This window comes from Pollicipes pollicipes, unplaced genomic scaffold (genome assembly GCF_011947565.3).
Source record: "Pollicipes pollicipes isolate AB1234 unplaced genomic scaffold, Ppol_2.1 Scaffold_4740;HRSCAF=5597_pilon_pilon_pilon, whole genome shotgun sequence".
Classification (NCBI taxonomy): domain Eukaryota; kingdom Metazoa; phylum Arthropoda; class Thecostraca; order Pollicipedomorpha; family Pollicipedidae; genus Pollicipes; species Pollicipes pollicipes.
In genome coordinates this window covers 14,116,108-14,141,513 of record NW_023596545.1, presented here as the reverse complement: position 1 = coordinate 14,141,513, position 25,406 = coordinate 14,116,108, and the positions used below count along the sequence as shown (strand labels likewise).

Sequence of the window (25,406 nt, the reverse complement as noted above, 5' to 3'; positions counted from 1 at the left end):
CTGTTGTTTTGATTTGAGGAATGTTCTGCCTCGGCATGGAGGCGGGACCTCCCATCGGCGTGCTGGGAGGTCCCGCCTTCTGCATCTCGCCCTCTGCATCACGGAGTCTCCCTCTGCATTACGGGGCCACCCTCGGCATGACAAGGCCTCTCCCCGGCGTGACGGGTTTGCCCCTTGGCATGGCGGGCGTTCTTAAATTTCAATGTGGTCCAGCTCCAGAAGAGACGCGTAATGCAGCAGAGGGATGAACAGACGTTTCGAACATGAGCCCAGCTGAGAGCGCTGAAGCACTGGAGGGCTGATGACCAAAACGACTGCTGAGCCCTGCTTCAATAAGCGCTGCCTACCACTCTATATGGTACACAGACCAACCATCCAGTATACCTCCAAGAGCGCCGTAGACCGTCATCCAGCATGCTTTTTTCAAGAGCTGCAATGCGATTGCTCAATGGGTCAATATCCGGTCAATTTTGCGCTTGGTACCAGGGGAGGCGGGCGGACGGGATGCAGTCCAACCCAGACGCGGATATCTCATATTGCGTGTATTTACGCATCTTGTGCAACTGCCTCATAATCAGCTGGCGTAATTACGGGCTTCAGGTCGGATGCAGCAGGATGATGACGCCACGAAGCTGTCGGATCACCGCAGTCAAGCAGGGGACTACACTGAGGAGCAGACATATAACATTTAAGCCTACATACGGTGACCCCGTTTGCTGCTGAAGACTTGAAGGCTGGTGAATAGGCGAAGATCAGGAGTCGAGTCGAGGGCACGAACTTTCAGCGTTTGCCATCGCCAGGTGTGAAGAGGGGGAAGAGAAAATTAGCCAAGAGGAGGCGACATAACTACCTTACGCCTGCCACCGCCGGAACTGGACCCGATCTCGCCCAGCGCCGGCGGTGGCAGATGTAGGATAGGTGTCGTCCATCTTTTCTTCCCTCTCCACCCAGATGGTGGACACCGAAAGCTCGTGCTCCCCACTAGAAATCTTCTGATCTCCACCCATCCACCAGCCTACGATTCTTGGGAACGAAGCTCGTGCATGACCAGGCGCCGGGCGGTTCCTGGTACGGATAGCCGTTCCCCTGCATTGTAACGGCCCAGATGACGTGACAAGTGACTGCCAGTTTATGTAGTCATGACACTGACCGGTCTCTAGAACCCTCAGTGGGCCAGCCAGATTCCTTCGCCGCCAGATATAGGCAAGACGTACACGAAATCCCCACTTAAATATAATATTTATTTTCTTCACCAGTGCACTATTTACATCATTTATGTACACGATATAAAGCTATCAGTGGCCATGCGCTGCTGCTGTTTCCACTTCTCTGTCACAATGCGTCCTCAATGTGCGCCACGGCAGGACCTTCGCGGGACAGTCACACCGCCGTCCGGACAGATAAAGCACGCCGCCTGCCCGGCCGGACGGGGCCCCCGCTGCTGCTCTCCTCCAGCCAGAGGCGTCCACTGGTGCCCGTGGCCTCGAGGTCGTCTCCAACGGCAGTTGGCGGCGTCCACAGGTTACCAGCAACGTGTACCGTGGCCTGTATCGGCCGCCGCCACCGTCCGGACCCCCACAACGCTAATGTGACGGTGGCTCCTCGCCCCAGCGCGACCGAGCAGAAGGCCGCCGGAGGCGACAGTAAGCAGCGCGGCCCGGGCCTGCTCGCGGCAGCCGTCGGCGCTCCCGCCCCGTAGCGTCGACAGCTCGGACACAGCCACCGAGCCGGCCCGCCCGCCACCGCCCGCGCCAGGCTCGGGGTCGCCCGCGGTCCGCCGGCCGTCGCCACAGCTGACGCTGGTGACCGACGCTCAGTCGTCCAGCGTGCCGCTGGCGAGGTCGGTCATGCGCGGAAAGCGCATCTTCTTCTGGTCCAGCTGCATCTGCGCCCAGAGCAGCAGCTTGAGCAGCGTCTCCAGGCGGGTGGTCGGGTCAGCGGAGCTCTCCTGGCGCAGGATCGCCGCGTTCAGCTCACTCGCCACCTGGAGGCCACGATCGGAAGTTACTGCAGTTCTGCCGCCACTAGCCAATCCGATGCTCGAGTGTGCATTTTGCAGCCTCTCTGGAGAGTAGTGTTAACGGCGAACAAAGCGTGTCCACCAGGAGGCTTAAGATAGCCCGTGCAGTCATTTTCCGGTGGGATGAGCGGAACCAAAAAAACAGCCGGCGAAAGGCGGCTGATATAGAAAACGGCGGCCATATTTAGCCACCCCGGTGCCTCAACGGACAGAAATAGGCCGCAGGGCCTTATCAGTTGTTTTCTTCTGCTCACTCCACCCCTGATTCCAACCGAAAGAAATCGCGTGCGAGCCCCAGCGATGCCTCGGGGCGACAAGCAAGTTTGCGCGTGCATTCAGTCGTCGCCATCAGCTTCATAGTATCACCCACTCGGGTTATGTGACGGTTGAACGTCGTGGAACGTAAAGCTGTAGCTCACCAGGCTTCTGCCCAAAATTGAAGCAACAATTTAACCACAACGAACGGCCAATACGCCCGACATTGGCACACATACACGCTCAATCGCTGTCCTGTACTTTGGTCACATCGTCGGGTCTCCACCAAGCGCGGCTCGAACGACTCAGCAAAACCGGGGCTACGACGTATCATTCGCCCAAACAACGACTATTTCCCATCTGCTACATAGATCCGTGCCGCAACGAGCCACGGAGCGCAGGCATGTGGACGCCAAACAACCCCTCCAACTCAGCGAGGGCATTTCCCTCCATCTCGCGCCGTCTACCTTCTGCCGGTGCGAGGCGTTCAGCAGGTCGCCGAAGGGACAGTTGGCCGGGTCCTCAAAAGCGAGCAGAGCCAGCGTGCGCTCCAGCTCTGTCAGCACCTCAGTGTTCTCCTCGCCCCGCTCGGCCAGGCTCTGCTGAGCGAAGCTGCCGCACGGAGTGGGACGGCGTCACAGACGGCAGCAACTCCCCGGCAGGGACGGCCGGCTGGGCCGCGCGCAGGGCGGGGTGGCGTCACAAAGGGAGGCACCTAAACGATTGCTTTGAGAGCCTAGCCCAGATTGCGGCGCCGGCCGTTTGGGGTGCTCGCCTCCACTTCAGATCCGGCGGTATAGTGATGGGACCACTGCAGATCCGGCGGTATAGTGATGGGACCCCTGCGGATCCGGCAGTATACTGATCGGCCCACTGCAGATCCGGCGCTATAGTGATGGGACCACTCCAGATCCGGTGGTATAGTGATGGGACGACTGCAGATCCGGCGGTATACTGATGGGACCGCTGCACCGCTGCAGATCCGGCGGTACAGTGATCGGACCACTGCGGCGATGCATGCCAATGTCGCCGCAGCTCACCTTAGCGCCTCCTCCACGCGGCCGTCGCGGATCAGCTCGATCAGATGCTGCTGCTGCAGAGACAGACACGTCCGTTAACGGGCCATACCAGGCCACCACGCCACCTTGTCCTGAGACCGGCTTGGCGAGGATATTCGACAAGAGACTGTGAAAGCCGAGAGCCAGTGTTTCGGAAGGCTGTTTTTCAGATAGTTCAGCTTTGGTTGAGAGTTCTCTGGCTGCTCGGCAGCTTGGCGATATTTTTCGCCACGTGGTGCGAACATTTGGGTCCACGCATAGGGACCTCACCCGGTTAGATACTTGAAGATACTGTGGTAGCAATCAAACGGACATGGCGGAACGCAAGACCATTATACTATCACACAATAACTACTGGAAATGTAATAGAATGAACACTCCTGAGCCAGGACAGTGCACGGCCTATACCAATCCATCCAGTCTGAGCTCACGCGAGTAAAAACCATAGGATACAATGAACAACAAGAAAGCGAAACGATTCCCGGGCCTCCAAACCTCCACAATGCCCTACTGCCGGATGCGTCTCCCCATAACCACCAGCATCGAAATACCTCATGTCATCTACCCAGTCACGACTAAATCTCGCTCCACTCCCCTTCCAACCGCCCCAGCCGCAGCTGGTGGCGCGGGTGGCGGGTCGCCGCGGCGCACCTGCAGGTGGAAGTAGAGGTAGCGGTCGCTGTCCAGCAGCTCCGGGTGCAGCTTGTTGACCACGTCCGTGGCGTCCGAGATGCGTCCTTCGCGGATAGCGTCCCGGATCCTGCGGCGCAGACGTCAGCGACGCGTCACCGGCTGCCGGGAGAGCATGCAGCGGCGCACTGCGGGGCCCTTCACCGGTGGGTGGCCACTGCGGGGCCCGTCACCGGTGGGTGGCCATTGCAGGTGCCGTCACTGGTGGGTGGCCACTGCGGGGCCCGTCACCGGTGGGTGGCCACTGCGGGGCCCGCCACCGGTGGGTGGCCATTGCAGGTGCCGTCACTGGTGGGTGGTCACCGAGGGCCGCGTCACTGGTGGGTGGTCACTGCAGGTGCCGTCGCTGATGGGTGGTCACTGCAGGTGCCGTCACCGGTGGGTGGCCACTGCGGGGCCCGTCACCGGTGGGTGGCCACTGCGGGGCCCGTCACCGGTGGGTGGCCACCACGCGTCCCGTCACCAGTGGGTGGTCACTGCAGGTGCCGTCACCGGTGGGTGGTCACTGCAGGTGCCGTCACCGGTGGGTGGCCACCGCGGACCACATCTCTGGTGGGTGGTCACTGCAGGTGCCGTCGCTGGTGGGTGGCCACCGCGGGCGCTCACCAGTGGGTGGTCACTGCAGGTGCCGTCGCGGGTGGGTGGCCACCGCGGGCGGTCACCAGTGGGTGGTCACTGCAGGTGCCGTCGCTGGTGGGTGGCCACCGCGGGCGGTCACCAGTGGGTGGTCACTGCAGGTGCCGTCGCGGGTGGGTGGCCACCGCGGACGGTCACCAGTGGACGAGTGTGACGGGAGCGCGTCACTCTTCGACACATGCCGGAAAAATTCGGCTACCGATTGTGGCGTGATCTGGGCAGATCGATCGGGGAACACTGGCGGTGAGGTAGCAGGAGGATCTTCCGTCTTGGGATACTCTCTCGGAACTCTCTCGGAATGGGTATCACTTACTCCGGGCACAAGACAAACATTTGGCTTGAGGAAGACGTACGCGACTGTTTTACATTATCCTGCTGCAGCTGTCGCAAGCATTCCGAATGACCGACAAGCAATCCCTCCGGGCACAACCTAACGGCCCACGTACAAAATCTCGCACAACGCGTGCTCAGACGCCACGCCTGGCATACCGCGCCGGGAAGCGGGTGCAATCAGCGTACCGCGATACCAGGCACGCTGTCCCACCGGCCTAGCCAGGAGGCGCCATGCCGACACTTCGGGCGACCGCTGACGGTCCGTCCGTCAGTGACACCACGCACGGGGGCACGAGGGAGTGCCGCTTACCTGATGCGATCATCGAGAGACGCCAGGTCCACCTCAGAGGCCACCCCCGATTCCAGAGAAAACTTCTCGGCAGCTTCCTTGAATCCCTCTGAAACGGACGGCATTCAACCGCTGCATTCTGCTGCATTCAGGGATATGTGCCGTAGTCAGCCCATCTAGACACTGGCCGAGGTGTGGATCGTAGGTCTCCCCCGCCCCAGGTGCGCAGTTCAGGGATCATCTGCGCTCAATGCAAGATCCTATATGTGCAATGCTGTATGCTTTTGCCAATGCTGTCATTTCAATGTGAATTTGAGCTGGCCTCCATGTTGAAGCATTATCAGTGTGCACGTCCAAGACGTCAAATTTATATGTTCTTTTCGAACAAGTATTACCAGGGTCAAGTGGAATTTGTTATTAGATGAAAGTTGTTCCCTTTCGCCTTATGATGAACTTTACCCCTGTAGCAAGAAACAATTAAATGAATTTATTCCAACCGATCCAATGATAAGTGCGTTCCACCCTCTGCACCTGTGATTTTATTGCAAACAAAGCGATTGTGGTCACTGTCAGTCACCTCAGTGGCTTCATGCGTTTCAAAACTAACCAAACAATGTCTTGAGGCCACGCGGCTCCACCGCGCAATTAAGCGCGTCAACAGTGATCCCTCGCGTATCGCAACATAGCTCATGACAGCGTACGGTGCAACACACTGAAAGCGATGAGAGGGAGCCGCCCCGACCGTCACTGACTGGCGAAAGTTAGAGAGCGGTGAGAGGGAGCCGCCCCGACCCGTCACTGACTGGCGAGAACTAGAGAGGTAAGAAGGAGCCACCTCGACCCGTCACTGACTGGCGAGAACTAGAGAGCGGTGAGAGGGAGCCACCTCGACCCACCGCTGACTGACAAGCCCCAGATAACGGTAATAAGCAGCCACCCCAACCCGGCCCCGACTGGTGAGCCCAGATAGCGGTAATACGCAACCACCCCAACGCGGCCCCGACTGGCGAGCCCCAGAGAGCAGTGATAGGGAGCTGACCCCGACTCGGAGCCCAGCTGTGGCTGGCTGGTGAGGCCCACAGTCCGTCGTCGGCTGCCTCCCTGGGTGTGGCACGGCGTGGTCCGTGCCGCTGCTCACCGGTCACCAGGTAGTTCATGATGAGCCGATTCATGTCCGACCTGCTGACGTGCACACGCTCCAGCCGGCCAGCCCACTTCTCCTTGGGCATGCTGCAGCTCTCCGCCTGCTTGCTCATCGCGCTGGCGGCAGCGGGGCACACACCAGTCACGGAGGCGCTCCGTGCACAGGAACGGGTCGCGGCAGCAGCAGGGCACACATCAGTCACAGAGGCACGCCGCGCACAGCAGCAGACTGCCGCCTGGTGGGGGTCACTGGGCACACCTGCTCTAAAACACCACATATGAGAGCACACATTAGGTATGATTGAGCAGGAGCACTTCATGGACCTTTTTCTTATTTACCATAAATGACAACATGGACTCTGCATTGCAACATGACACAAAACAAATAAGGATGCCTCCAAAAACATATCTGCAGGTTAACCATACCCCCCCATGTCAGCACTCAATTCAACTACTGCATTAACAAATTACAGCAGTCCATGTCAGCCATGCCAATGTTTACATTAAACAGCCTCCCATGATGGACAGGCAACAATTTTAATCCATGATAAAACCCTGATAACAGCAGCATTTCAATATTATACTCAACATCTTCACCACACACTTAACATGAGACTGTATACAACATGAGATGTTGCCAAAACAGCACTGATTAATTCTATCATAAACACTCACCTAGTCCTTGGCATGTCAGGGCAGGCTTTCAAGGTTCCAGTAATGAAGGGTAAATAGGAAATTACTGTGATCTAACAATGAGTATTGGAACACTTGGCCTTATTTAAGCTTGATGCTCTGTAGGAGTACATAATGGGTAAAAATTGTTTTGTTGTGTATGAAAAATCAGGAAGTTAGGTGTCATGCAGCAGTGAATACACATGACAAAAACAAATGTCAGCAATCAACACTCATAAGACTTATGTTACTTTGTTTGGCTTGATGTCTTATACAGTATGCATCCCTTTTTAACATATCTACAGCAAGAACATTGGTGAATAGTTAACACATCTCTGTAGGGCCCGAACAGGTGTGGCAGCTGTCATAACCAGGCAGGTGATGATAAGACAGAGCATCAAGCCAGATATAACAAGCATTCCAAAATTCCTCCAGTAGGGTATGCAGGAGATATACACATTCATGCCACCTGAATTCTGGCCTTTTAGTTGGCTTCCACACAGACAATTTGTTGGCTGTTAATCCATGACCTTCTGACACCAAACCCTGATATCTGACCTACCTGGTCAATTTGGCAAGCCTCAGGCACCTAGGTGCTGGGTTGACCACCACCTGCTGGATACTGATTGGCTGATACTGAGAAAGCAGAAAAACAATAGGTAATTTACACTGTGTGAGGGCATGATAGCATGAAAAATGTTGATATCACTGCTGCCCAAGTATGATGATGATGATGATTTGGGGTTTTAGGGCGCATTGACTGCTAAAGGTCATGCAGCGCTGCCCAAGTAGCTGAATATTAAAAGACTGATGACAATCATGGATAACTAATCAAAAACTTCATAAGCATTCCAAAATAGCTTGGAAAAATGTTCAAATGTGTGTTTAAGAGCATGGTATGTGACTACACATCAGACCCATGTGAGTACACATGTATGACAGGGCAAATCAATATAAAATTATGGATATTTCTTTATCACAATGGAATGGCTGTCTCATGGAAAAGTGGTGATAGGTTTCATGCTTCTCATATGACAGAAACAAGTACTGTAGAGATGGAGAATGCACCATGACATGAGAAATTCAAACCAGTGGTGCTTTCCAGAATGTGAGTGTGCATAAAAATGCATGCATGCATAAACCTAGGTCTAAAAAAATTGCCTACTGCATCAAACACCTATTTCGCACCAGTGTACAATATGCCTTACTTGCATGCATCAAATAACCTATTGTGAAGGAAAACTGCATGAATTTTTGAATTACTTTTTGTGATGAAAAATGTTTTTGGAGTCTTTTGCATGAAGCTACCTAATATCATAGTGCTTTGGAGGATTTCTTGCCTTTGGGCTAAAACTGGTGATGATGTTGCGCTGCACTTTGAGCACTGAAATTTATGGGATACATAAGCTAAAGATGTGGCAGCAATGCTGAAGTTACTTCCATGCAGGACATGTATTTTACCAGGACATGAAGTTACTGCCATCAGGACATACACTCCATGAGGAAAATCCATACCTTCCTTGCACTTCCTGCTGATGGCAAACCAGTAAATGTAATGATTTGGTGTATCACAAGAGGTAAAAGTAACAGCCCCATCACCCTGCAAACCCTCAGCATAATAAAAATAGCACTGCCTCCATAAGGTTGTAGATGGAGATTGGTCTTTGACCAAACATCCCTTGCATCCCTCTGATATCAATGCCATGTTAGCTACCTGGATGAGCAATCAACAAAGAATAACCAAAACAATGAACATTGTAAGTGAACTGAGCATACTGGTCTTAACATATCACACCAAAAAAGTGTCCAGCATCATTTTAAAATAGCAGTACAGACTGCCTTTAACATAAGCATGCACCATATTTCTTATCAGTGGCATTCTCAATTTTGTATCTCATTACCATCAGCCTTGGCCCCTAAACCAAAATTGTGACTGTGGCACATCTGTACTCAATTATAATGACTGGCAAGGGGACAACCCTCAAGATGCCAAATGCTCAACCGTAGGCCTAAAACTTGTCACTCATACCAAGCTTAACAAAAGACGCAGTGTGAGGGTTCGTTGACAGTATTATTGGGTGTGAAAGGGAACAACCCGAGCCAGTGCGTCAGGTATCTCATTAAGTTCTCCACACCGCTGATGCGCATTTTCAGACAGGCATTAATTACCTGACACTTTTCCTCCGCTCGTTCCTAGAACAGACTTGGTCCAACGCGGTTCACACTTCTTGCGCGCACCTAGCTGATAGCTTCAAAACAACAAAGCCTAAATTAAGCGCACTGCGTTCTGAAATTACGAGCGACAACTACGGCGCAGATGTGTCTTACGACTCAATGAGTGTAAAACTAAAATCGTTGCCAGCTGTTGCATTCCGACCAGCTGGTCGTGATGTCATAATGTTTATGTTGCAAAAGACGGTGTCAGGAACCTCTAAGGCTATTTTAGATAAGCTCAGAATCAACCAATTACAAGCGCATCGCATTATCGACAGTTTTAGACTGGTAATATCAGGCAGCTGCATGACTTCCAGAACGCACAAGCAAAACATCGAGCCCGAGCCCGGACACACTACATTGAAAAAGCTCCCAAATGAGATATTGCTTCCCCGACACAGTCCGGTCCGGTTCAATCCGATTGTATGGCCGACATATAGATGTGAACACAGCGTTCCGGTACAAGGCTTTGTTGCCCTTTCTAATCATAGTCAAATTCTTTCCAGTATCATTCAATACGTTCCGTCCTATGTCGATCGCGTCCGATCTTGACCTTTCCCTCACCTTGGAAATATTTTACATGCTATGAACGGCACCACCCATACATTTTCTTTTAACATGTTTAACATTGAGTATACCTGCGAGATCACCAATAACTTGAAAAACCAACGATATTTTAAAGTTGTATTAGCCATGACGTCATCGCCAGCTGACCTTTCTTCGTAAGCCTGAAACCTCTACAAGCAGCTGCGCCAATTTCTCCATCACTCTGCATCCTGATCCGTTGATTGGGAGCGCCTTGTGGTTGCGGCGGTGCTTGTGGGTACATAGGGGTGGACTTGTGGTATTATTAACATCTTTATCGGAAGCAGGAACCCTCAATTCCTGTATCATGTAGTTTTGGAGAAATTCCCTGTCGGGAATATTTTTGTGGCGTCAGGACGGGCACGAATATTATCAATACGTTGCAGTATAAAATCAGACTTGTAGACAGCAGGATTTTCCCGAACAGTACCTTTCAATTAGCGTTTGCTGTAGCTTTTCAAAAATTCGTACCATTAGAACCCTTTCTTACCCATAAAATCCTGTGATGTCCGTTTAGACAGTACCTTAATTGCTTTGTACCTACCGACAAGATAAAAATACATGTCATGCCAAACGTGCCCAGCTGAGGGGTGACATCGTAACCCAATAATAATGTTAGTGCCTGCGTGCTATAAATCTGAGTTCTCATAGTCTGATTTCATGACTAGTACCATCCATGATACATTTAGGCAATGGTTTCAGGAATTATGCAAGAAAGGTGAAATCAGTCAAAAATGCCTCTAAGATATCTTTTCAGCAAAAATTATTTGAAAATGCAGCATGATTTGGCCTGGCTTGAGTTTGGTGTACATGTGCACAAAACATTCAAAAATACTTCGAGGAGGATGTGCAGGATGTACATATATATTCATGCAACCAGCACTCTTAGTTCCCCAGCAACCTCAGTGCACAATTTATTGGTGCTTATGTATTGCCCTGGCCCGGAACTCAGACATCTGGTCTGCCCACCCCTTTTTCAGGCCTTTGGCACTTAGATAGGGTGGGATTGCCAATTTTGAGGAATGGGAGTGACACCAAAGCTAGGGGCATAATGGCATGAACAACAAGTGACATCCTGTCACTTAAGTAGCTGAATGCTTCAACACTGGTGTATCAGGTTCAGCACACCAGAGTCACATGGGTGTCCAGTGCAATGGATAATTTTTTTGTACATTGCCATACTGGTCATGGATCAAGAGATTTTGTGGCATTTTCTTAAATCGGCCCTGACCAGAATGCACTCCATCCTTACAGAGGCATTGGACCAGGGCTTCCTCCAAGTACTGAGTGGGTGCACTGGCAGGTGATATCAGATTCCAACATCCACAAAATGTTCTTGTTTTTACTTGTGTATCTCACAAGACACTTAAACAATGTCTGTGATGTTCTTGGAGAGAAAGTAACAACAGATAAAATTTTTGCTCTGACTAGCAAGGGCTAATGCTGAGCCTCCACTGCCCTGTTCTCCCTGCCCCTCCCCTCCCTTCCCCAGCTAACATGTTAAGGAGACACTTGATTGAGCTGTGAGAAGTACATAGATGTTTAATCCAGTGGTGGTCACTAATCCAGAATCCACCAGGACATCTCAATATCATCCATTGCCCAGGGTGCCTTTTTACTGGGTCATTTCACATGGAAGATGTTCATATACCATGCATATTGGCATGTCAGAAATATATGTTGATAAAAATTACAGTACCTTGCCTTTTCTGCTGCATTGCTGCACTGTGATTCTGACAGCATGGCTGCATTCAGCATGCCTTAGTGCAAGACATTGCTCCAGCCACATATAGCCCTCCAAAAATATAACTCACAAGTTTTGTGTCATTGCCATCTGTGAACGCACCACCTTAGTACACTGCCTCTGGTCCGCAGCCCTCCAGCCGTGCGATGGACAATGTGTCCAGTCGCAACTCGGTGGTGGCGACGCGCACGGCGCGCATCATGATGGAGGGCGTCGGGGCGCGCGTGATGCGCGGCCCCGACTGGAAGTGGTGCAAACAGGTGAGTGCGCGTCGCATCGGGCGGCGGCCGCTGCTGCAGCCGGCCGTGGCCGGTGAGACGGGGCTGGGGAAGGGGCAGCGAGCTGCCAGCTAGCATCGCGTGCTGTCGTGTTTTGTGTGTGCGTTCTCAGTGTCACGCGTCGCGCCAAGTGTAGGCATGTGTTACCGTGCCGCGGCATATTTCCAGGCTATGGCAATTGTACCGATCGCTGGGCGTGGGCGCTGCGTGGCTTCCTGATTTTGTAGTACCGTGTGGTCACTCACGGGCATGAGTCCCCGTTCTGCCGTCCTCACGGGACGAGCGGCGCCATAATCGAGCGCACCTGGCGCGCGCAGGACGGCGGCGAAGGCCACGTGGGCACCGTACGCAACTTCGAGTCGTCCGAGGAGGTGGTGGTGGTCTGGGACAACGGGACGGCGGCCAACTACCGCTGCGCTGGCGCCTACGACCTGCGGGTGATCGACAGCGCGCCCACGGGTACGTGACGTGTGGTGCGCGGCCAGCACTCTCTGGTATAGGAGTGGCTTGCCGTGGCGAAGGACTCACTTATCACGGGTGGCACTCACTGGTTAACGTGTCACGTGTCGTGGGCAGCCCCTGCTGGTGCGGGACTCGCTTGTGATGAGAAGCACTTGCTGGTGCTTGACTCACTTGTGATGGGGAGCTCTAATGTGTGATGCGCTTGACATGGGAATGCTCACTGGTAAATAAGCCACTATCACGGGAAGCAGCAATACATACGTCACTAGCACAGTTGGTAATGCTCGTATATTTGTGGAAGAACTGGGGCCATATGGTGTGTTTTCGTGGCATCATAGAGCAGCTCCTCTGAGCGTTCTGACCTGCACCATCTGGCTAGCCCGAGTGGGGGTCCGCCGGAGCCCCTGAGCGCTCCGCCCGCCGCCTGACCGCGGGCCGGCCCGTCTCGCCCCACCGCAGGCATCAAGCACGAGGGCACCATCTGTGACACGTGCCGCCAGCAGCCCATCTTCGGCATCCGCTGGAAGTGCGCCGACTGCTCCAACTACGACCTCTGTTCTGTTTGCTACCACGGCGACAAACACCACCTGCGCCACCGCTTCTACCGCATCACAGCCCCCGGCTCTGAGAGGTGGGGCAGCGCACAGAGCGCGCGGTCACACCTCTGGGTTGGCCGTACCGCGGCCGCTTTGGTGGCCAGTCTCGAGGTCACGTGACCACAGGTCCGCAGAGCCTTTGGTGAAGTTGTTTTCACAACAAGCGTGTTCTGACCGAATGGCATCGCTGCTGTCGCTGTTCAGGACACTCGGTCAGTTTGTGTTGGTACTATGACGTCTGCGTCGCCGCCTCGGCCAGCTTGTGTCGGCTCCGTGACGTCTCTGTTGCCGCCTCGGCCAGCTTGCGTTGGCTCCGTGACGTCTGTGTCGCCGCCTCAGGCCAGCTTGTATTGGCTCCGTGGGGTCTGTGTCGCCGCCTCGGCCAGCTTGTGTTGGCTCCATGACGTCTGTGTCGCCGCCTCGGCCAGCTGGTATCGGCTCCGTGGCGTCTCTGTCGCCGCCTCGGCCAGCCTGTGTCGGCTCCGTGACGTCCCTGTCGCCGCCTCGGCCAGCCTGTGTCGGCTCCGTGACGTCTCTGTCGCCGCCTCGGCCAGCTCGTGTTGGCTCCGTGACGTCTCTGTCGCCGCCTCGGCCAGCTTGTGTCGGCTCCGTGGCGTCTCTGTCGCCGCCTCGGCCAGCTTGTGTCGGCTCCATGACGTCTCTGTCGCCGCCTCGGCCAGCCTGTGTCGGCTCCGTGACGTCCCTGTCGCCGCCTCGGCCAGCCTGTGTCGGCTCCGTGACGTCTCGCCGCCTCGGCCAGCTTGTGTCGGCTCCGTGACCGACGTTTTCTCGGTGCGCCGCAGGGTGCTGGTGGAGCCGCGTCGCAAGAGTAAGAAGACCTCTGTGCGCGGCATCTTCCCCGGCGGCCGCGTGGTGCGCGGCGTCGACTGGCAGTGGGAGGACCAGGCGAGTGACGGGCGACCGCAGCGCCACCGGCGGCGAAAGTCGCAGCCAGAAAACGACAGGCAACGAAAATAGTGATGAGATGCAGGCCACTCAGTATTGCTAGCTGTGTTTTAGTCCCGGGAATGTTTTTACACGCTATCTCGGTTCAGCTGAGACATGCGGTTATGTTGATAAGCACCGAGCGGGATAGCGGTGCTCTGCGTTATGTGAATGCATGTGACGCTTTGCACAAAATGCAAATTGTGAATGGAATGGTCAGTAAGGTAGTTCCTCGGACGTGGATGGAATGGAAGTTTACATCTGGCATTTGCACTTACAACAGCGGCATTTGGCTTCCATTACATTCAGAAAAAAACTGTGTGATGTGTCGTTCTTATGACGTTCAGCGTGCTGTGACTGGTGTTTTGATGATGCTGGCATCCCATGTTTAGGACGGCGGCAACGGAAGGAGGGGCAAGGTGACGGAAATCCAGGACTGGTCAGCGGCCAGCCCCCGGTCTGCCGCCTACGTCATCTGGGACAACGGCCAGAAGAACCTGTACCGGGTCGGCTTCGAGGGAATGGTGAGATTAAGCAGATTGCGTAGCTGGTTTCAGCGCAATCCTAAGGCTGATAATCCAACTCATTTTCCTGGTTGAAGAGAAAAGACTATGTTCTTGTGCTTTTCACTTATTGTAGCATCAAATGGATGTAATTTGATCAGTATGACCAGTTTTCTGGAAATCTTCCTGGATAGCTCAGAATTTTGATTTGAAGTAGCCGACTCTGCAGGATAAATCTCGCTTAACTCCATGCTCACCACCATGAAAGTAATACATTTCAAATGCCTCGCTTTTCCGAATGTATGCTCTGTAATGTTTGCACCTAATGTGCCAAAATGTTTGTGCAACAAGTGTTGTGAAGGCTTGAAACACTGCTTAGACAAAAAGCTTGCGAGCATCAAGCTACTGTCCCGCGAATTCAGTGACACGGTATGTTATGGCTTTTATTTCTCCCCTATGGCGTTTACCACGGGCTCTTTTCGAGGCGCACTTTGACTTTGGGAATGGGAGCATCACATGGTCACCGCCATGGACGAGCCAAATGACCATTCATAAGCTTTTTCGTAACCTGAACGCTGTGAAATCCAACGAAATCTGTAGCGCTCAAGCACCGAGATCAGGGGCTTACGTAACTAGCGTGCCCCTGTCTCTGCGGGCAGTGCACTACGACACTGCCGTGATGTGCGGTAGTTTGTGATGCACTAGCTGCAGAAACGGGCACCGCAACACTCCTCCGAGCGGCTGAGATACAGCCACGCCTTACCGGCCCTCTCTCCATGTGTCCCCCGTCCCCCAGGCGGACCTGAAGGTAGTCAACGACGCCAAGGGTGGCACCGTGTACCGGGACCACCTGCCGCTGCTGGGGGAGCAGGGGCCGGGCCGCAGCGCCGGCCACGGCTGGAGCATCGGCGACCAGGTCAGTCATAGGTCAGGTCAGGTCAGGTGCGGCGCCCTGGGGTTAGGTCACCGGCGGCTCAGATGGTCGGGTCGGGTCAGACGTCGCTCGGAGGGCGAGAACGCACAGGTCGGCGGCAAGGTCGTGTCAGTTGTCGTACCAGAACCAGTTCAGGCCAGAGCGAAGTGACATCTGATGTTACTCTGTATGCTGAATGATGCTGGTGAGGTCAGTCAGCCCGCTGAGGTGAGTGTGAACAATGCACAGGTGTTGACCATGGATGTCCGGGGGCGTGTCGCCGCACGTTTGCTTAAGTTAGGGAAACCTGCACCACTCCGGTCATGTCAAACATAATTCACCCAAACAGTACTACAGCGTAACGAAGGGTGGCGAGAAAGAGGCCGCGTTTGCTGCCCACTGACGCTACGAGAACCGAGCGGCCGCAGCGCTCACCTCGTCCCCTCGCGCTGACGCCGCAGGTGAACGTGGACCTGGACCTGGACATCGTGCAGTCGCTGCAGTACGGCCACGGCGGCTGGACGGACGGCATGTTCGAGTGCCTCGGCACGGCCGGCACCGTCGTCGGCATCGACGAGGACCACGACATCGTCGTCTCCTACCCGAGCGGTAACAGGTGAGGCTGCCACCGTCGTCCGCGCGCGCGCCAGTGGGCCTGCCTTCCGGCAGCGGGTGTGACCTCGAACAGCAGAGCACGGAATGGAGACGTGGCCGGGGGCGGTGTAGCATAAGTTCAGCCGGAGCTCAGTGGAAGGTGTGTCAATGTGGTTTGTATTGTGAAGGGTATGAAGGGGTAATATATATCCCGTACCATATAGAATAGTATATGATAGGGGTATATAATAACAGGTGATGGGTGAAGGGGTAATATATATCCCTTACGTACGATATAGCCCATTATCCTATGCATTTGTTGTGCTCATGGAGAACGCCTCGATAGTGTGGTACGGGTCATTGCCACTGGAATTCAAACGATGCGTGCCTACGCCCTCCACTGTACAGGCCTGACCTGCGTGTTCAGTGCCGTTATCTATCAGTGGTTACCGTGATAGTCATCGATTCGAATTGACGCGGAGGCATGCTTAACCACTGCCAAGGTGGCGCCCGTCTGGCCCGGCATGTCAGCCAGGGCGGGCGTCGATGACGGAGACGTTATTCGTCGACACAGCGATATCAAGGCCAGCGGCTACCATTTATCCCATTGGTTTTCCACTCGTCGTGGCTGCTCCACTCGGTCGTCTTGTATGAAGTACACCAGCTTCCCTGCATTATGTGCCCTCCCTCCTCCCGCCGCAGTATTTAAGATATGGATGGGAAGTTTTGTGCACTCAATCCTTGTGGGCAGGACCTTTTCACTCAAGCTGTGCTGTGGATAAGATTACCACCTCCTGCCATGACCAGTGGACCCCATCTCTCCGTGACAGGCTGTCCCATTACCAGCGGATCCTCCCTCTCCATGACAGACTGTCCCATTACCAGCGGATCATCCCTCTCCGTGACAGGCTGTCCCATGACCTGCGGATCCTCCCTCTCCCCGACAGACTGTCCCATTACTAACGGATCCTCGCTCTCCCCGACAGAATGCCCCATTACCAACGGATCCTCCCTCTCCCTGACAGACTGTGCCATTACCAACGGATCCTCCCCCTCCGTGACAGATTGTGCCATTGCCAGCGAATCCTCCCTCTCCCCGACAGACCGTCCCATTACCAGCGGATCCTCCCTCTCCCTGACAGGCGATCCCACGACCTGCGGGTTGTCCCTCTTCCTGGCAGGCTGACCCGCTGTACACAGAGTACGGTGGTGCACATTTTCCTTGCTATCAGGCTTGGCAGATTTAACATATGTGTCGGAAGTATCACAGACTTGACTAGACTAGACTATCACAGACTATCACCCCCACTTCGTCGATCCGTGTACTCCGTGTTAAGCCCACCTCTTATCAGAGTCCCGTCCCCCGACAGCCCACCGCCCCGTCAACCGATGCTCTGCTGACCCGTCCCCATTAACGGCCTGTTTTCGGTGCCCTGCCTCTGGGCACGCCTCCCCCTCGTGCCCAGCCACGCGACCTCCGGCCGACCGATCCCTGTCGGCCGTGGCTAAGCCGCCCGTTCTGTCGGCGCCCCGGCTGACGTCGGCGTCGCCGCCAGGTGGACGTTCAACCCGTGCGCGCTGAACAAGGTGTCGAGCGCCAGCGGCTCGGCGGGGGACGCCGGCACCAGCCAGTTCGCCGTCGGTGACCTGGTGCAGATCCACAGTGACCTGGAGCGGATCAAGGTGCTGCAGCGGGGCCACGGCGAGTGGGCCGAGGCCATGCTGCCGGTGAGTGGCTCCCTAGTCGCCTCTGACGGGCCTTCACACTGTGATAACCCTTGGCTGAAGCTTCTTTGCAGAAGTTGAGCCACAACGATGACTGTGGGATCAGCGTCCTCGCTGAAAATGGCCTGTTGCAAAGCCCCGGAGTCCATTGCCCCGCGAGTCGTGATGTGGCAATTTGCGGAAATTGCGACGCAATGTTGCAACACGGCTGCCCTGTTTCAGCCTGACTCCTGGTCGGGTGCTAGTTGGCTGTTATTGGCTAGGACTTTAGCACGGTGTCTGGGAAGTTTGCCACACCGTGTTTGGTGTTCGGCTGCTGCACCAGCGGAGGTCCAGGAGCGGCATCCAGTCTCTTTTTAATCTGAACATTTACAATGTCCTTGTGCAACCAGTCTTGATATATTGCGGAGCTTCAACTCTTAATTGTCGCCCACAACCTTGAAAGGTAAGGTGCCTGTGTTCCTCCCAAACGCATCCGTCCTTCGAATTTTCGATCGTCTCTGCAGATCCTTGGTAGACTGTGGCACTGCTACTGTGGGTTTGTTGCTTTTTTTGCTTTCATGTGCGCGCGATCGCGATATCCCCCTGTCCGTGGTGGCGTGCCGAAGGGACGTCTTCACTGTCTGTGTTTGTCTTCAACCTCATTTTCACCTGGTCAGACTCTGGGGAACATCGGGCGCGTGCAGCAGATCTACCACGACAACGACCTGAAGGTGGAGGTGTGCGGCACCTCGTGGACGTACAACCCGCTGGCCGTCACCAAAGTGGCGTCCGAGGGCTCGGTGGCCGCCTCTTCCAGCGGCGGTACGTACCGCCACGCGGACCGTTGGGGAAAGGGTTGGCAACAGGGCATGATGATTATATGATATGATTATTCACCGCATGATGAAGCATCCATTCGTAGAGAATAGGGCACAACATTCATGCCCTTTGTAATATATGCCTACTTAGCTTAAAAAGGGAAGGGGCATTCTCGCCCCGTATAAAAGTTTGCGATGGGTATCTGTCTTCTGTGACTCCTGTTGCCACATCTATGGACCGGGGGTGGCATTGGGGCTCTACGACGCATTCAGCTACTGGGGCTGTATGACGTTGACCGCCTCTCACCCTGGCGGGAAGGGCGGACATCGCGGGGAATTGAACCCCGTACCTCTGGTTTCCCAGAGGTGCAGTGGTTAACGCAAACGCGTTAACCACTACACTATCGACACCCCATGTGGCTTAAGTCCCATAACCTGGTCTGATAAGACACCGGTTGTACATTATCACTGCTGGCAGACATATGGCGGCAGGCGATGTTAATTGCTAACCTTTCCAACGTCATGTTCAACCATCATGGTCATTTAGCATAGTTCCGCCATAAATGTAACATCATGCCAAAGTCCTATGCCTCAAATCAGTGCCAGAACCTTTGACTCTTGTCTCGAAATGTTTCCTTGGCTTAAGACGTGGTTGTGTCTAATTGTTTGTGGGTGCTATGTTAAATTTGTTATAGGATAATTCCCCCAGTATCTTGTCCAGGACACTACATGAGACGTCCATGGATAGGAAATAGCCCTGAGAGACCGAAGGCGTTTTCAGTGATGCTTATTTTTCATGCCGTTTACGTGTCGGATCCACCCCCGTTTGACGAATTCAAGAAAAGGAGTAAATGTTGCGCGTCTTAATGTTCACTATCAATATCAATAGCTTAAGATATCAGTCATGGACAAGAGGAGATACCCGTCGTCAAGAAGATCAGCACTCGACGCCTTAATTTGCGGTGTTTTACGAGCGAGGCGGTATAGATGTGCTAGTTGTTTTTATCACGTTGATGACGCCAAAAAAGTGAGCTTATGGGGCCAGGCACCTCTAGCAAACGAGACCAGTAAGTTTCGTCTGTGCATTTCAAAGTCTACCTTGCACGGTAGTGCAACACAGGGAGGTCCAGTAATGTAGAATTTTCGCGTTTATCTACGAGAACTGGCTGCAAAATGGCCAGTTATGAACCAGTAATTTTTGGCGCGGGCTTGGTAACTTTGTCGTGGTCTAAGTAGATGAATCTACAGAAGTACGGTTTTAGCAGCTTTCTAAATTATTGTGAAAGCAGCACTTGCGTGCGTAGGGGTGGGGGCATCGGATACAATTAACTCGCGCTTGCCCCCCCCCCCCCTGAAGATTTTTCTGGGATGGTTTCCTAAAGGCCCGACGTATCCGCGCCACATTTTGCATAACTGGAGACAATTGAATAGAAGATTGTTTTTTAATAAAAAAATTAGATGTGCCTTGTGAGGTCACTACGGCAGGTCAAAGTCAGGCCACGGATTCAGCGAAGTCATTTTCTAGGGAATCATTCAATCTGATGCGACAACGGAGTGTTAGACATAACCATACATCTGTGAGATACTTTCTAAAGTAACACAGCAAGTGAATAAGCAAATGCAAGCAAACTCATTTTTGAATGAACGAATTCACTGGCCTAGGGTCAGATATGAAGGTCAGACCAAGGTCAAAGCCAACCTGTTTTGTTACTCAAGGGCTTACTGTATGGGGTAGTTTGTGGTGCTCATTTCGAATCTAGTGATAACAGGAGCCGCATTATGCATCTTCTATGAACTTCATAAAAGATCAGATACATGTCATTGACCTGTAATGACGCAGTTCGACTATTTTGTTTTAGGAACATACTGCCTGGCGTAATCTTTGTCGTTTTTTCAAGTGCAAAACTCGAAGCACTGCTGTGTGATTTTGGTCAACATGGCCAAAATCATACAAGAAGGGTCAGACAAGGTCGCTGACCTTAAATGAGGATGTGACCTTTTGCTAGAACCTTATTCAGGTTCTGGGGTGCTTTGGAGACCAACATGGGGTTTGACCTTGTTTGACCTTATTCAACCCGAAGGGTGTAACCTGGGGGCCTCAAACTTCGACTTGAGTGGGTCCACGTACAGGCCATACATTCTTGGATTTGGTGTGTCTAGCTCTCTTAGTTCCTGAGATCTCAGGGAGGTCAAATTGACGCCCCACCCAAGCGAAGGGTATCCAACCGGCCGCCCGGGCGCGTGTTAACAATCCTATGGATGTGTCGTTTTTATGCCCCAAATCTTTCCTCAGCTTAGCTTTACATACTGTCGTTAGTCGTCGTCCATTTGGGACTTTACGGACACACTCGGACGCTGGGGGACAATATGGTGTCGTCCTGCCTCTCGTCCTGACGGGAAGGGCGGACGCTTGAAACCAATATGGCGTCGCCTGCCTCTCGTCCATGACGGTGGAGGGCGGGTGCGCGTAGTAGTCCGGCACCCGCACCCCTGGTTTCCCTTACCCAGTGAGCCTCAGGCGGGTTGTGTGACGGCATATGCCGGCGTCTCCTGCGTCCAGAGCACTCACGGAGAGATCCCGCGCGACACGTCTGGAACTGGTCGACGCTGTTTCCGAGATATGTCCGGTGTGCGAGGTCGATTTCGGAAAAAGCATCGGCCGATTTCGGGTAGGTTCCTTCACACGTATGGGCATGACAACGTTGAGATCTGAAGCGAGCTGTAGGTTTTGTAGTCGTCTGTGACATGTAACTGCCAGTATATCGTCACATGCTCTGGCTGTTGAGGATTTGATAATCCTTGAAATTGTCCCAGAGTGGACGGACTCAAGCTCTTCGCACACGAGAGCGCGTAGCCAGCTATACACAGCGACCCACACGTTTGCCAGCGCGATTGTCCGCTTAGTTTTCTCTGTCAGAATCCGTTAATCTTGTGTGGCTGTGAGACCAATTTAGCGAGATCTGGACGCGATTTCGACCCGTGTCCTTCAACTTCTCCAAATTAAAATCAAATTTCCACGTAAATAAAATGGGAACGCGAAATTGCGGTGATATTGCAACATTGTGGAAAACTTACCTGATCAGTGAGTTTGCTGCATGTTCACATGGAGTCGCGGCGATAGGCAGGGCCGAGCCGGGCTGGGTCGGGTCGCTCAAGCTCAGGGCTGGTCCGTAGTCCAAGTAAGAGTCACTTGTGCTTCTGTCTCGCTGGAAGTTACGTCAGGAGAAGCGACGGTAGTGGCTTGAAGAACGAGAATGTTAGCCTCGCGTGCTTTACAGTCAGTGCTCGCGGCACAGTCATGGCGATATCCCTGGATGTCGATAAGATCATCGTGGTCTATTTGTGTCGGGAGATGTGACCGGCTGGCGACACATCATTTTTCTGAATATTATTTGATACATTATTTTTCAGGGAAATGGCTGGCGTGGATGTCAAATGGCTTATGAGCACTTCCTCTGGCGTTACCCAAGCTGTTCCGCTCCAATTGGTCGTATAACTTTGTCTTTTGCCTTTTGGCCGAAAGGCAGTTGAAGTGCCGTGCAGACCCACGCATTAGCCTCTAACCGCCAAGACAGTACCCTCACCACTCAAGCATCATACCAGACAGCGGCAGTTCTTGAAAAGGGCAAATCGATGGATGGCAGCAAAGACCTCGACAAAATCGCTCGCCATCACATGCTGTATTAGACGCATGCCAAGCACGTGCTAACGTCATCGAACTCTATGGTGGGCTGGCTCGAAGTATAATTACCTGGATTGAATTTCATTTGACGCTCACCTGAAAGAGATGAATCGCATAAATGCACGATGCGCACTGGCTACAAAGCCAGAGGGCTTACGGTACCCCTTAGTTACAGTGATTGGTCTACCTCCCGTTTTCATACTGCACGTGCTGTACTCATCTCAGCCGATCGCGGGCCCCGTGCGCGCCTCGCCAACGCTCCGACTCGCCGACGTCTCGCCGACGCTCGCCCGCAGAGCGTCTGACAGCGCTGCTGAAGAAGCTGTTCGACTCGCAAGTGTCGGGCGACGTCAACGAGGAGCTGGTGAAGGCGGCCGCCAACGGCGACATCCAGAAGTGTGAGGAGATCCTGAAGCGGCCGGACGCGTCCCGGGACGGCGTGTTCGCCGGCCACACGGCCCTGCACGCCGCCTCGCAGAACGGCCACCAGGAGGTCATCAAGCTGCTCCTGCTGCACAAGGTCGACACCGAGATCGAGGTACGTGGAGCGGCGGCGGCGCGGCCGACCGCGACACGGCAGCGGCAGCGGCATCGGCTGTTTCCGCACAGCTGGAGTTGTGGGTGTAGATGAAAACATGTGGGGAAGTCCGGAGCAGTGTGGGGCAAAGGTAACGCTGGCGTTTCAGGTCCCGAGCTCAGTTGTGGGTGGCTGTGGAGACAAAATAGTTTCGATGCAAGTTCATATTTGACTTTGGAGTGCCGTCTACCAGTGTGGTTTCTACGCTCCCGTTTACTGACATGGTAAGGGCGAATACCCATAAGGGTGAGTGCGTTTCACTTTTTGTTGGAACAACGATTGCCGGGCTCTTTCGACGTGTCTTAACTTGATGATTTTAAGCGTCACCTGTGCGTTGCCAAGGCGCAAATTTTCAGACTGCTGAAGGCTTTGAAGTTTCAGGAGTTGGCATGAGTTGCATATTGTTGCTTGTGCGACTGAGATGTCCTTTGCTCATTGATGACAGCCCCGTGTCCTGGTTGTTTGATGTTTGACAACGTTTGGCGTGCCATGGATAAATTGGCTGCGCTCGGCAGGTGTTAAATCCGCCATATACCATATGGTTGCGGATCGTAAGCATAGATGGCACTGTAATCAGAGTGGTATTTGCAAGAGGTTTGGGTTTTTGAGTTACATAAGATGTACCAGGTACAAGAGGCATTGGCTGAATAACTGGAGGTAACGCAGGCATCTGTGCATTTTTTGTGTGTTTCATACGATCGAGTCAGTAAATACGACCCGGTCCATTTTAAAAATTACTTGAGCTGTTTGATGCCTTTCTGAAAAAAAACAACACGTGGCTTCATGCATGTTTTGGAAGAGAACACGTTGATGGTGGTGCGATAAACTACACTGTTCGTTACCACTCAGTACATACCGATTCAAAGCGCGCTGTGCAGGGCGTATGTGGCGTGACAGACTTCCCGTGATGAACAACTGTACACTGCGTTAGGGGCTTATCACGACACAACGCGTGTATGTGCGGCACTCATGCTTAGCGGTTGGCAAGCATAGCGGTGACGTTAGGCTTGACTGGCTGCTGGCTTGACGATGTAGCTTCCCGTCATGTGATGCCTAGCGGTGAACACGGATCCGGGCGTTGTGGGGGCCGGGGCGTCGCGTGCCATGTGAGGGTTATGTTCGATGTTATGTTCACACACGTCGCGTTCGATCTTTGGAGGTCATCCTGCAGTCAGCAAGACTGTTCACCAAAACATATGGTCTAATTGTGGTACGCCGCAGTCAACGTGTCGCGTTCTCTTTAGTATAAGGTACATACTACATGACGTAAAGCTGGCATTCAGCCTTACGGTGAGCTGGTACAATTAAAAAACGTACTGGTGGGCAACATACTTGTATAGGGCCGCACAATTTTTGCCAGCCAGACCCACGTATTCAGCTGAGTTCTGGCAGAGTGGGTGCTTTGGCCGTGCCCGCCAGTGCCAGTGGTGTCTGAAAATCCATGGTCCGTTTGATTTTCTGCGGCAGGCAAGATTAATGCCGCTGATGGATTGCGAACCGGCTCCGGTCAGCGACCTGACGCTGTAATGTCTTTGTGTCCAGCAGATAAAGTGTCTCTGTATCTGGCACATACAGCGTCCCTGTATCTGCCCTATACAGACCGTCTCGACTGCAGCAGGCAGCCTCGTCGCCTGGCGACCGCAGGACGGCTGACCAATAGACGCTTTGATCTTGACACCTGTGTGTGTGTGGGGGGGGGGGGGTGCGTGCGTGCGTGCGTGCGTGCGTGCGTGCGCCTGTAAATGTATATGGACTCGAACAAATTTTGGTTGCATTAAACGCAGGCCTCCACGCCGATGTAAATTATGTGCTCCCGGCAGCGCGGTGACGTCACGTTTGCGCCTGCTTGGTCAGGCTGGAGCGGTACACTGGGTCGGTGCATGCACACTGTTCGGCGGCAGGTCACGGGCGAGGACTGGTGGCTGACTCCCTGTGTGATGCAGTCATCATCCCAGCCTGCGAGCTCTGTCCCCACCTGATTTCCGCGTGCCGGAGGTTTTCCAGTCACCCACCCACCTATCCCGCTACGAGATCGGTGGCCAGAGTACCTCGTCAGTGCCGGCGGAGTTTTTTTTCTGGCCCCTGTCGAGCCGTTCCTTGACCAGTCACTCACCGCTCAAAGCCCGCAAACATCCCCGTCCGCTTAGAAGTCTGCCGGCGAGGCTTTAACGGGGTCCCATGTCCTGTCGCAGTGCTGTATGTTTTACCATGCTTGACTTCTAACCGCGAGAATGTAGGCCAGCGACCCCTGCCAATGACATTCAGGGCGCCGGTGCTTCAATCGGTGTTCAGAGATTGCGACGATGTCCACCTGTCTGGCTTCTCGTGTTATCGACCCAATGGGCAGAGGCTTTGTTGCCAGGCCGGCTACCTCCGAAACAGTGCGTGTCTAAGTCGCCCTGTGCCGTACGTGCCCACTGAGAGGCAGCCGCGGGGTGGTCAGGACGCGCGCTGATGACCCATGAGGTCGCTGCGTGAGCGCGGGCAGTCGATTCGCCCGAAGACGCCAGATCCTCATCGGTGACCCCGCCACCCCTGTCGGTTACCTGCGTTGTCCAGCACGCCCGGCAGGCTACTGACGCCGCGGCCGGCCGGTGCCGCAGGACAAGGACGGAGACCGGGCGGTGCACCACGCGGCGCACGGCGACGAGCCGGCGGTGATGGTGCAGCTCATACAGGCCGGCGCCGACCC

The 25,406-nt window shown here is 53.9% G+C and overlaps 3 protein-coding genes across 3 annotated transcripts in view; 1 reads left to right on the top strand and 2 right to left on the bottom strand.

Annotated features, from left to right (window-relative positions):
* The window catches only part of LOC119098449 (E3 ubiquitin-protein ligase MIB1-like), a 93,748-nt gene that overhangs the window by 44,094 nt on the left and 24,248 nt on the right, over positions 1 to 25,406 (bottom strand).
* LOC119098452 (glucose-induced degradation protein 8-A homolog) lies at positions 1,229 to 9,387 on the bottom strand. Its single transcript, XM_037221369.1, has 9 exons — positions 9,266 to 9,387; positions 7,659 to 7,732; positions 7,100 to 7,216; positions 6,420 to 6,541; positions 5,303 to 5,390; positions 3,985 to 4,093; positions 3,316 to 3,368; positions 2,743 to 2,887; positions 1,229 to 1,984 (listed from the first exon to the last, which is right to left on the bottom strand). Exons 3-9 carry the CDS (start codon positions 7,111 to 7,113, stop codon positions 1,814 to 1,816), a joined length of 702 nt encoding a protein of 233 aa, XP_037077264.1. The 5' UTR covers positions 7,114 to 7,216; positions 7,659 to 7,732; positions 9,266 to 9,387; the 3' UTR covers positions 1,229 to 1,813.
* LOC119098450 (E3 ubiquitin-protein ligase MIB1) lies at positions 10,072 to 18,654 on the top strand (the record flags this gene model as incomplete). The annotated part of the gene is given in 10 exon segments (XM_037221368.1): positions 10,072 to 10,129; positions 11,771 to 11,899; positions 12,235 to 12,376; positions 12,839 to 13,010; positions 13,779 to 13,881; positions 14,313 to 14,444; positions 15,220 to 15,339; positions 15,798 to 15,952; positions 17,487 to 17,658; positions 18,315 to 18,654. Coding segments are annotated over 9 exon segments (1,317 nt in total). The 5' UTR covers positions 10,072 to 10,129; positions 11,771 to 11,785.